General features: G+C 36.8%; 1 protein-coding gene across 1 annotated transcript in view; it reads right to left on the reverse strand.

Annotated features, from left to right (window-relative positions):
• Positions 1-12,592, reverse strand: part of gfpt1 (glutamine--fructose-6-phosphate transaminase 1) — a 29,620-nt gene that overhangs the window by 8,766 nt on the left and 8,262 nt on the right. Inside the window, exons 8-15 of the mRNA XM_065247694.1 lie at positions 11,683-11,762; positions 11,275-11,383; positions 10,620-10,783; positions 8,682-8,777; positions 8,163-8,260; positions 7,313-7,433; positions 7,067-7,224; positions 1,053-1,167 (exon numbers count right to left, since the gene is read on the reverse strand). Coding sequence (XP_065103766.1) covers positions 1,053-1,167; positions 7,067-7,224; positions 7,313-7,433; positions 8,163-8,260; positions 8,682-8,777; positions 10,620-10,783; positions 11,275-11,383; positions 11,683-11,762 — 941 coding nt within the window. The remainder of the gene's footprint in view (positions 1-1,052; positions 1,168-7,066; positions 7,225-7,312; positions 7,434-8,162; positions 8,261-8,681; positions 8,778-10,619; positions 10,784-11,274; positions 11,384-11,682; positions 11,763-12,592) is intronic.

Here is a 12,592-nt window from a genome sequence, read left to right on the forward strand (position 1 = left end):
CACAGAGAGAGAGAGAGAGAGAGAGACAGATAGAGAGAGCTGTGGTCAAATAAATTAACTTTTGTAAAAAAAATACAGGCACAAAAATGACTATTAACAAAAAATATGCTTGAACAATAAATTGGATTATTCCCGAAAGTGTTTAGGTGACCCCCAAATGCAATTGGTGCTCAGAACACACTGTTTGCAAATACATGAACACAAATGCTTTGCAATTAATTGTGTTGGGGTGTTTGCACAACAACTGTGTTTGTATTGAAATGTTTTAGCCCAAGGCCTTTGTATATACGGTCACCAAAACACTTTTTTCATATGAACACTGTTATGGAGAGCAGGAGGAACTGCTTGCTAATGCATTCCTGACCTTGTTGGCTTGATGCAGCTCTAAAACTCCACAAAGAGAGAGAGAGAGAGAGAGAGAGAAAGCAAGAATCGGGAAAAGACTAAGAGAGGGAGAGATGCCCCGGCAGACACTTTAGGTCCAATAAAGACTTCCAACAGTTACGGACAGAGCTGGCCGAGGCCATCAGCCCCTCCCCGCTGTAAACACACTGTTGCACACATACACAGGCACATCAAACCTTTTGTACTCGTCTGCTCCTTGTGTATTTATGATATGTTGTGCTGAAGTTCATCTGTAAACAATCTATGCATGCTTTTGTGTGCCTTACAGCCATGCCACTCACATATTTCTGAACAAATAGTAACATTAATAGTAATATTCAACGTCTGGTATTTAAATCATTCTTGGACTATGTTTTAGGAATTTTTAATGACCTTAATTCGGATCATTCTGTGGTTAAATTTTTGTTTTGCCCCAGACAACTTCCCACAAATCTCTACTAGGTTTACATCTCTCATAATATTCCACGCTCTGTCTTGCATAGAAAAAATGATTTATTTACATGTGTAAAAAAAGCGCAATAATGTCAACATTCAAGAGACTTGAACAAATTTACATTGGCCATCATTAGTTATTTGCCATAACATTAAACAAGGACACCAATTTCAGAGAATTCCCATAATTCTTCATGAACAATAGGAATATTTACCTGGCAGCACTCGGAGACCCTGTATGATTTCTCGCCTCCGTGGTTGCATGGAAATTCTGTCGTCACACATCAGCAGGGCAAACATGATGAGTGCCACAAACTGACTTGTGTATGCCTAAAAAAAAAAAAACCCAGCGTTTATTACGTACAATACTTTTTTTAACTCATCTAATTATGTAAAACCGTGCCCTAAGAGATGCCACACTACGAGACACAACAAAATCAATGAAAAATCAAAGCCAATCAGAAGAGCATGTAGGTGGAGCTACTGTACTGCACTCACATAGAAAATGTGAACATAACCATAATATAAATGAAAGAATTTAACATTATTAAAAATACATGCTCAATGACTGACACACAATCATTCTTACAGTTGTTAGTTGTATAGATTATTATAAAAATGTATTTCAAGAACGGAGGTAAATTATTCACCATGGCATTCATTGTGGCTAGTAATATTCATGATGCTGAGAACTTTCATCAAATAAGATCTTAGTGTGGGCGGAGCCGTTAGGGGCTATCAGACTACAATTTTCATTACACTGAAGTTTAGTCAAATGCATGCGACTGCGTCAGATGGCCAACGCAAGCTCGTGTGAAGATATTTTGCATTTCGTTGCGTACCAAGTTCAAGTCTGGTGAAAGCTGGGCACACGTTTTTGTGCTTAAATCATTTAAAATCACTTGAATGTTAAAATTTGTAAGCCTTTGAAACACGTGCAAATGATAAACGTTCCCTATTAAAATTTGCGGATTAATCCGCGAAGATGCCAGCCGAACCGGGGGTCGTATCACGGAACAACTGCGATCCATCAAACCACTTTATGGGACCAGAAGAAAACTGGTATGTCAAGATGTGACCTCTCTCAGAAATGGATGAAGCCAAAGAATATTTATTGACGAATATTCGCAGTAACGTCTGAAAAAGTGTGTCCGCCCCATTAGCCCTGAGGCCTCATTTATAAAATGCTTTGTAGAAACCATCCTACATTTGATCTCACGATCATTTATCAAAAATGCGTACGTGTGATTTATAAACCAAATTTACGTGCAGAAAACGCGCGTACATCTTTCTTTCAGATGTGACATTTATAAATCGCAAATGATCTTGAACTTGTGCGCAGCTGAGCAGTTTCAGATCTCCGCCTTTAAACGATGCGTAATTAATGTCATAGACATATAAAAGAGCTCTTGTCAATGTTTAAACCCAATTTCGAGCAGCAAGAAAGGCTTATATTTCCAAAAACCTGCAGCAATCAGAAAAGCAAAAGTGCGTACGTCTGCTCAGACCCTGACGTGGCACTAAGCACTTTTCGACGTCAAAGACACTTTTTATAAATATGGATTTTTGCATACGCACACTTTACGATCAAATCTGTGCGTACGCATGCTTTATAAACGCATTGTGTTTTCAGCGCAAAACGTCATGGGTTCAAACCCAGGGCACACGCATTAATACAAAAATTGTAATGCACTATTAGTCACTTTGGATAAAAGCATCTTGTAAATGTAAAAGCACAAAAGTATTATTGTTGCTTATTAAATGAAGATTAAACCATTGTAGTCACATGGACTATTTAAACTTTGCCTTTCTTGGCCTTGAAAGTTGCAAGTTCCATTGCGGTCTATGGGGGCTCAGAAAGCTCTTGGATTACATGAAAAATATCTTCATTTGTGTTCCAAAGATGAACGAAGGTCTTATGGATGTGCAACGACATGAGTGTGCGTAATTACTGTCAAAAAAATATTCTTCGGTTATCTAACCCTTCATAAGCCATAACGGTTACAAACTTTCTTTCAGCCTCCCTACTCTTGAGTATAATTTATTGGCCAAAAAATAAAATAAAAACTATACTAAGAAGGAATTGCGATTCAGTAGATACCGCAATAATTCTGTTATACAGAGTTCTTTCGGTAATGATAACCATATGATAACCGAAAGTCGATATTGTGTCCTTATACACCACATATATAAAATGTAATAAAATGCCAATCCTCATCTTTCAAACCATACTAAAGCCTCTTTCAGCCAAATATGAGTCACATTTAGGAAGCATTTAGGAAGTTAGACAGCATGCTAGCTGGTTCTGTAAATTCACAATATATTTCCGGTGATGTTAGAAGAATCCCAGATCAGACATTTAGCTTGACAATCACTACCAGATGGGAGCTAATCCAAAGACATGACTATGTCATCTATTACTTGCAGATGCTTTTTATCTCTATACCTGCAGGGGAGATAATCCGAGTATAAGCAGCTTGTTCAGGCAGGGTAGCGCAGATTAGTTAAACTGCAAAATCCTATCAAGTTATTCAAACAAAACACTGATATTTCACACTAAAAAAAATATGTATATAAAACAAAGAAAAAAATACAGCAGGTCTGTTTGGCAGGAAAGAGGCCTCAGGGGAGAGGGAGGACTGCAATTACAGAGCAGTCACGCTAACCATGCAATGTCATAATTCCTAGCGCAACATCTCACAAATTGTCCGGCATGATCTAACGGGCTGCAACCTGAACTGATGAATGCTGGCAAGATGGAAGGAAAAGATGAAAGATGCTTCATGCCTGTGAAACTGCTGACTGCGAAGACTTCTGAATGGCACATCCTTGGACTGGGATTGAACAATTTCCACTATGTGGAGCTTACAATCTGGTTGCCAAATGTGTGAGACATGACTGAGCACCACAATGCTGTGTATCATATAATATGTTATACTGAAAGTCTTTTTAAGCCTCAACCTAAACATCAGTCCCAATTCAATAATTCATGACAATCCTAAAACCTTAAAAGTAGTTGTGAGCGTGGGTACAGAGAGAATGGCTTCCCATATATATATGGGTGGAGAGACAACAACTGCCTGCACATGTGGAGCGATCAAACAATTCTCAGAGGTACCAACGATTAAAAGGATGTGCAAGGGTAATTTTAGCAAATATGACAAATATGATTTGCATGTTGTTCTATGCACAAGTTTCTACGTTAACTCTTTGTTTGTACAAAAACATAAGCATGTCACGCTTGGTTTTAATGAATTACTATAATTTTACTAATCTTTACCAGCAGTGCTTTTTACAATCCAGATATTGTGTATCTGTTTTACTAAGTACCAGCCCTGAATCTAACCCCCAAACACACCTGCCTTAAATTTTTAAGTGATCCTGAAGACCATTAGCTGCTTCAGGTGTACTTGATTGGGGTTGGAGCTGAACTTTGCAGGACAGTCAAATCGCCAGGAGCAGGATTGGACACCCCTGCCCTAAACCCACCCATATTAAGTACATGTAGTTACCACTATTTTGTTGGGTAAATAAATGCCTAAAATTAACTATTTTATCTACATTTCTTGTAGAACACACACCAGCTAATGTATTGTGTCAACTAATGGCAAACTTAAAGGTGCATTCACAGGGGGCGTCAGCGTTAACGCTTCTCATTTACTTTGAATGGTTGACGTCATGCATTGTCAAATTAAATTGTGGATCGTTGGATCGTTTCTCAACTTTTCAAGTGCCAACACAGGCATCAGTTAATCAGATTACCTTATTACCAAATAACCTAGAGCAGGCGCTAGCTACTTATGTTTAATACCAGCAATTGCTAGCACAACTAAACCAGTTGAAGCGGGGTCTAGCAGAAGCACCTCAATTTTTTGCAACTAAACCCCGTCAAAACTATTAGCCATCCAAGTTCTCACTTCGTCAAAGCATGAGAAAAAAGTTGTAAAGAAGAGTCATTATAAAGTTTGATATGAAGGTAAAGTTGGAGGTCATCGGTGTAGCAATGATAGTTTATAGAGAACGTATTTCCGGATAATGGAGCCTAGGGGAATCATGTGCAATGAGAACAGTAAAGGGCCAAGAATAGAACCCTGGGGAACGCCATAAAGGATGGGAGCAGAAGGTGAGGTGAATGACTCAAAATTTACTGAAAACTCCTACCCTTTAAATAAGAGATGAACCACTGTAATCCCTCTACACATTTGAGTCGAATTAAGAGGATGTCATGGTCAATAGTGTCGAAAGGTGTGCTCAAATCGAACAGTATCAGAATGGCAGATGACCCTGAACGGTACAACAAAAGATCATTCATAACTTCAACCTAGGCTGATTCTGTACGGTAAAGGGTGCCTCTAAAACCAGACTGAAACTTATCCAGAATGTTAAAAGCATCCAGGTAAGAACACAACGGTGAAAGCACGGCTTTCTCTAAAACCTTGGAAATAAATGGGAGTTTAGAGTCCATTAGTTACTAAAAACAGATCAAGGTGAGACCTTTTTAGCAGGGGCTGTACAGAAGCATGTTTAATAGATTCTTAAAGGATACATTACCTACACCTGTAGCTTAAACAGTAGCTAAACAGCTATTATTAGTTTACATTACACTGACCTGTGTAATAATGCACCACTTAAAAAGTACACTTCTGTTTTACTAAGCTGACCTAATTAACAATCTATTATGCGATCTCAGCATATAATCCTTGTCATAAGACACTCAATTACCTAGCACAATTGACTTTTGTTCATGATGTCATAAATCTACATTTTATGTTCTCTACCTTTGCAGAAATAACCACTGGGGTTTCTTTTACAACAGCAAACACCTGGTCTTTAACAATCTTTGGGAGTTTCTCAATTCACAATTGCATAACATCAATATAATTATTCTAGAAACAAATAAACCAAAGATTTAATTAGGGTTTACTTTACAACTATAAGGCCCTGTGTTTGATTTTAATCTTGGAAAGCCTCCTAAAGAAGTCTATAAATTGTTTAAACTCACTGAAAATGGCCTGCCCATTTACTCCAAGAGCTGAAATAAAACAAAAATCCCAGTGCAGGATTTTGCCAGATGTCTTATAATTGCTCCAGCCTAAGACTGAGAGATGAAGTAATATCCTCATATTCAGCCTGGCATGCACATTTCTACCTTAATGAAGCCCTGTCATAAATCAACTACAGCAGTCACATGTCAAGTGTTTCTTACATGTTAACAGTAAGTAATGCTTTTAAATGTTATACCCAACCACTCCAGTGTTCAAATTATGACAAAGATTATGGGGGTCCCCAGTTTATTGCGAAACTTGGACAAATAATGGACAGTATTGCTTTGTGGCAACTAAGAAAAGTGGGTACACTACCCTGATACTCTCTCCTAAATGCACACGTGACTAAGATGGCGGCATAAGGGGAAGCTAGTTATTTTCGTTTATAAAGTTTTAAATATGGATATTTCTATGACAACACTGCGCAGATTACCCTCAGAAAGCCTTTGTTTATCTCCCTGGAGCTGTTTGGATGGCTTTTGTGAAGGATGGATGCACATTTTTTGGTCTTGAAGGAGGTGAACCCCGTATCTTTACATTTTAACAACTGAAAGATCTAAGACATTTACTAAAATAACTGAAAGTGTTCGTCTGAAAAATGATATGCATCTCGGACAGCTTGGGTGTGAGTAAATCATGGGTTTAATATCTGGCCGAACTATCCCTTTAAACAGCTATCCCTTGTGTTTAAATTGTGCTTGTTTATCTTTATTCCAGTTAACGATTATTTTGTTTTTTGATGATGTATGTCACGTGATGTATCAACATGGCAGATGTTGTATGTCCGAATTCATTCATACTATAGTATATACCTTCTGTTTTAACGGTCGATGAGAAGGTACTTAATACTCAATACCTACTGTCACAGTATACAATTTCACACTTGTTTTCTTAAAAAACCCAGAAAACTAAACTGAGCAGCACTTTTCTTTCCCTGGTTTGGGTTAGACAGCATATTCCTACCCTACATTTTTCCTACTTTATAAAAAATGACACATGCCACCACATAGGGTCTATGGTGAGCAGCTATTAAGTCTTCTGGTGTGTCGGAATGATCATATTTCTGTTGGGAATGCATGCGAACACCGCCACAAAGTCGTATTTATGAGTGGCAAATTTAAGATTTGTTCAAAAGAGAAAAGGCACTTAACAATAATTGTAGAAACCAATAAAGCTGAACCCACCTTGGTGCTAGCCACTCCAATTTCTGGTCCAGCATTGATGTGAACACCACAGTCAGTTTCTCTTGAGATCGAGCTGCCCACAGTGTTTGTGATGCCCACAGTAAGTGCACCTCTCTCTTTACAGTAGCGCAGAGCCAACAGGCTGTCTGCGGTCTCTCCTAAACATAAACAACAGAGTTCAGTTATCCACCCTGTCTCTCAAAAACATAATACACAGGAAAACAGATTCACACACAGACAAGTGACCTGATTGGCTGATGAAAAAGCACACATCATCACGGAACACAGGTGTGTTTCGATCCAGAAAGTCACTGGCCAGTTCAACCATGACAGGAAGTTCGGTTAGTTCTTCCAAAACCTGACGAGTCTAAGGAGGAAACAGAACAAACATAACGTCGCTGTTGAACAGATACCTCGTACCTACAAAAGCTGTCATCTTTATTTTATTTTCTTTTTTTTTCAGAATTTTTTTTTTTTATTTAATCTATAATAAAAAACTGAAGTGACTAAACCTCATAATTCAACCCAGCTTATAGCATGAATTAAATGCTATACCCATGTTGGATAATCTCTACTTATCGGTACTGCAAGGGTTAATAAAGAACTGTCTCTGCTTGAATATGTACAGCGCTTTCTTTACTCAGAAAAACATAAATAAATATGGAAAAAATACTGCCCACATAGCTACAATAAACTTTATAGACTGTGCATCGATGAAAACATAATACGATGCACTTTCTGCATTCCAATGACAGACAAAACGCAATTGTAATTCACTGGTTTAAAAATGTGTAACTTAATTTGAGCTATATTTTGGTAAAATGTTAATAATATAATGACACACGTAATTATATTGGACATACATGTATGAGGTGATGATAAAATTAATTTATCTTTTCAAAACAAATTATCGTTAATTCATTGAATCTTATTACAAAATATTGTAATATTGTAACAGGCTGTGCTGTAGTCACTTCTCAATAACATATTTTAAGAATGACAAAAAAATTCTGACCCGGAAACTGTATTAAAAAAGTATTTAAAATATTAAATGTATACATGTATGTGTCTCTGTATGTTTTATAGATGTACATACTGCAACTCCAGCATGGTAACTAGTCCCACAAGCAATCATGATGAGCCTGCGACACCTCTGGATCTCTTTAATGTGATCTTTCAGCCCTCCCAAGATCACTGCATACAGTACATACAAAAAAAATTAATTATGGAAAATTTAAGCAACACTTTATTCCAAACATACATTTCAGTTTGCTCCTCAAACAAAGCTGCTGTATGACTTCAGAAGATTTGGAATACAATGCAAGATTCATATGGACCATTTAGTAGTACAAGTATAGTCCCAAAAAAATAGGAGTTAATGATGACACAACTTTCAATCTTAGTAAACAATTAACATTTTGTCATCCAGTTATTACACAATGCAGAGAGATTTACCATAAGCAGCTCTCCAGAAATCTAACTCTTTTCCCACAAGCACACTCTTATGGAAAATGGTGCATTTGACTAACCATTAAGTACTTTTAAAACCACATGTGTAAATTTCCTTCACCAAATAGTCAAATAAAACCACAGATGAACGGGGGATAGGCCTCACCTGTGTTGTTCTCAAAGTTCACTCTTCCTCTCATGGTGTTCACCACAGACTCTGGCTGCTCAAAGATCTCTTTCTGCATGAAGGAACTGAAGTTACCTGTTTTTTGGGAAAAATAGAGGTAAAATGTTGTTATAAAGCTGTGGACAGTAACAAACTACCCCCTTATGATCAACCAGGTTTGCTAAGGTGTTCCAGATAAGTGGTTCCCAACCTGGGTGCCGCCAGAGTTTGCGGATGGGGTCCGATATGCTTGGAGCTCAAATAAAGATGCATAAAATGTTCCAATTTTATTAAAACATATTTTTTAAATAATGTTTAAGTTTTAGTTTTTTTAATCATATGCTTACAATGGAAAGATAAGGTATAGGGATGCATAACGATTAATCGCGATTAATCTATAGCGGAATAAAAGTTTTTGTTTACATCATATATGTGTGTGTGAACTGTGTATAATAATTATGTATAGATAAATATGCACACATGCATGTATAATTTTAGGAAAAAATATATATGTATATATTAAGTATATAATATAAATTATACATAAATATAAAAATGTATATACACACATGTAAACATTTCTGAAATATATACATGCATGTGTGTGTATTTGTTTATACAATGTTATTATACACAGTTCACACACATATATGATGTAAACAAAAACTTTTATTCTGCTATAGATTAATCGCGATAAACCGTTATGCATACCTAATAAGGTAGTTAAATTATTCTTAAATAAGAATTAAAATTTGCTCGCTCCATCTCGATGTGCTTGTCAATGTAACAGCAAAATCAAAAGGAAAGATAGATGTAAAGTGTTGGGGGGCCTCAGATAGTTGTACATGTACTTAGGGGGGCTCCGCCCCAAAGGAAAAAAGTTGGGAACCACTGTTTCAGATCATTGGTCCTCGCAAAATAGTTTGTTTTTCCACTGGTTTGGAAAATCAAGTTGCTAAAAAAGTCAGTCACATCCATAGTTAAAATTGCACTTAAATTCAATTCCTGTGCAAGGACCACTAATGAGTATTACCAAACCATTTTTCAATTACTGCCCATCTGTAATTTTAAAAAATAAAATAAAAACAGGTAGACCCAACCCAAACTTAAACCTTTGGCTGGGCCAGATGCCAACACGCCGAGACATGGCAAAATTTTGAAAGCACCATAGTGTTAACACTCTTTTAGTCTGTGGTTCTCAAAGTTCAGTGTGCAGTTATAAAATGTCACAAAACCGAGGCCCCCTGGGACCATTTCGCACCCTCCAAATTTAAGAACCACTGACTAAAGACAACCTACAAGTGAATTGGAATAAACTGGAAGAGTGTTGAAATTTATTTAAAGGAAACGGATATCTATTTGACATGTAACATATTTCTGAGATAATCTAACCATTTTGGAGGAGATGTTAAAATTGTAAGCCATGATTGCAAAATTATTAAATACCATTGATCAAAAACATCTGTTATATAATCTGTATTTTATCTATTAATGCTAAGAAAACACCAAAGAAACTTTCTTCTCTCAGATAGAAAATACAAGCCTACAGTTACAATCTAAGAAGAATGTAGGATTAGGAATAAAACATCACATGAAACTGTTACTTGGTGACTGCTAATTTAGGTTATGAGAAATGAGCCTTTCCCAGCAGATCCGGTAAAATGTTGGGAGGTGGGGAGATGCAGGGGTAGGAGTGATAAAGAAATACAATGGAGGAGGAGCAAAAAGAGAAGGACGGCACAAGAAATGCATCTCAAGTGTTTTACTACCACCTGGTGGCCATACGGACAAAAAATTATGCATAGTGGACTTGCAACATTTACAAAAGCACCAGAGGGTTAATGTGTGATAACAAGTTTATTAACCAGTAGAGGACAATCCCTCCATGCATTTAATTTTAAAGTCTTTTGGTTTCAGGTCAAATAAAATCATGCTTACCCTTCATGATCTGCTGCAGTTCCATCTGAAGGGTCTGTATGGCACGGGCCGGGTGGTCTCCCGCTGTACGCTTGATCCGATGGATGGAGAGACGTCCCTCACTCACCGCTGCAACATCATCATCCTCGAGGAAGATGACCCGATTGGTGTGTTCAATAACAGCACTGTCATGACATCAAAACCACAGGCATTAAAACATTTATTCGGTTTATTAACCAAGTTTTGTTTAATTTAAATTTTTCACCCTTGAAAAAACATACAAAGATTTTTGGTTTTTTAGGCATGTACGATATATCAGTGACCATATCTGTATAACCCAAAGCCATAATTACAGGACATATTTTTTATAAAAGTTATAAAAAGGTAAAAAACAGCATCCATAATTTCTTATTCTATTTTCCATTATTGATAATCGTCATTCATTAATCAGTCAAAATTACTGCGTCAATATAAACATTTCGGCTAGCTATCGTTTGATACATCTCAGGTTTTGTTTGATAACTAGACTCAAATGATTTGCATATAATCTTGCGTGACAAATTATTAAACAATGTTGACTGATCACATCGAGGATCAGTTTACAAGCTAAACAGTCATGCGCGACAGAATGAGACAAACATTGTGTGTGGATGGGAAGGAATATAAAGCTAAAGACCTGGCATCAGAGGCAAAGTAATACTCCACAGATTTCTGATCCACAGGGAATAGACAAGTGTCCTGATCCATCCTGGGCAGGGTATTACAACTCTTTTTGTCTTTACAAGCTATAGAAAACATACAAATAACCTACATTATGAGCAGCAGTGTTTCAATGTCATTTTTGCATACAATTCAGAGAATTTATTTATAGATGGTCACAATTTAAACTACAAATACTAATATCATAAGCAGGCAAAATAAGCATGCAAATAACGTGTAAACTGCAAACTGTGCACTTCCTATTGTTTCTGTCACCACATAAATGCTCATAACAATCATTTTTAATATTTTGGAGATAATGCTGTGGTAAATCCAATTATTAGCGAAAAGGTTTGTGTTACAAAAGCAACATGTCTGAACTCACAAGAGCGATACAAGATGGGAATCTGATCGCTGGACAGCTTGTGGTCACTTCTAACACCGATCAGTAATGGACCTCCTCTCCTGAATAAAAAAAAAAAAACACAGAAATATCACCATGAAAGGTTAAAACAAGGCATTTATTGAAAAATGTAACTTGTTTGGGGCACAAAGTAACGCTTTTAGCTTTGGCCCTATCATTCAAAACAATATTTAAAGGTGCAATGTGTAATTTTTAGAAGGATCTCTTGACAGAAATGCAAAATAATATTCAAAACTATATTATCAGGGGTGTATAAAGACCTTTTTATAATGAACAGTTATGTTTTTACAATCTTAGAATGAGACGTTTATATCTACATATGCGGAGGGTCCCCTTACGTGGAAGTCGCCATTTTGGGCCGCCATGTTTCTACAGAAGCCATTAACGAACAAACTTTTTTTACTAAGTTATCTCTGTCAATTACATGTTTTTCTGGTGGCGGCTACCATAGCTTCTCAATGCTTTTAAAAAGCGAGGGGTGAGCAGTGGACTGAGCCAGTGGTTGCAATTCACAACCTCACCACTGGATGCCACTAAAATTTACACACTGCACCTTTAAGCTAGATTGATATTTTATTAAACAAATCAACACACACATCTCTGCTACAAACATAAAAGTTTGTTTGTTAGACCTAACGATGTCGTACAATTACACTAAAAGTGACCGAAGTGCAAATGTTACAACTTACCCCATAGGTTAATTGTAACAAACTGAGGGTTTGTTGTAACACTTGCTATAAAATTTTGTTTAAACACAAATAATTCAAGAAAATCTGGCTATATACTAAAGGTGGATATTGTTTATATCTGCCTATATTAGAAAGATAGATATCCACACATTCATCCATCCATGATCCTTCTTCCAACCATC

Source organism: Paramisgurnus dabryanus, chromosome 11 (genome assembly GCF_030506205.2).
Source record: "Paramisgurnus dabryanus chromosome 11, PD_genome_1.1, whole genome shotgun sequence".
Classification (NCBI taxonomy): domain Eukaryota; kingdom Metazoa; phylum Chordata; class Actinopteri; order Cypriniformes; family Cobitidae; genus Paramisgurnus; species Paramisgurnus dabryanus.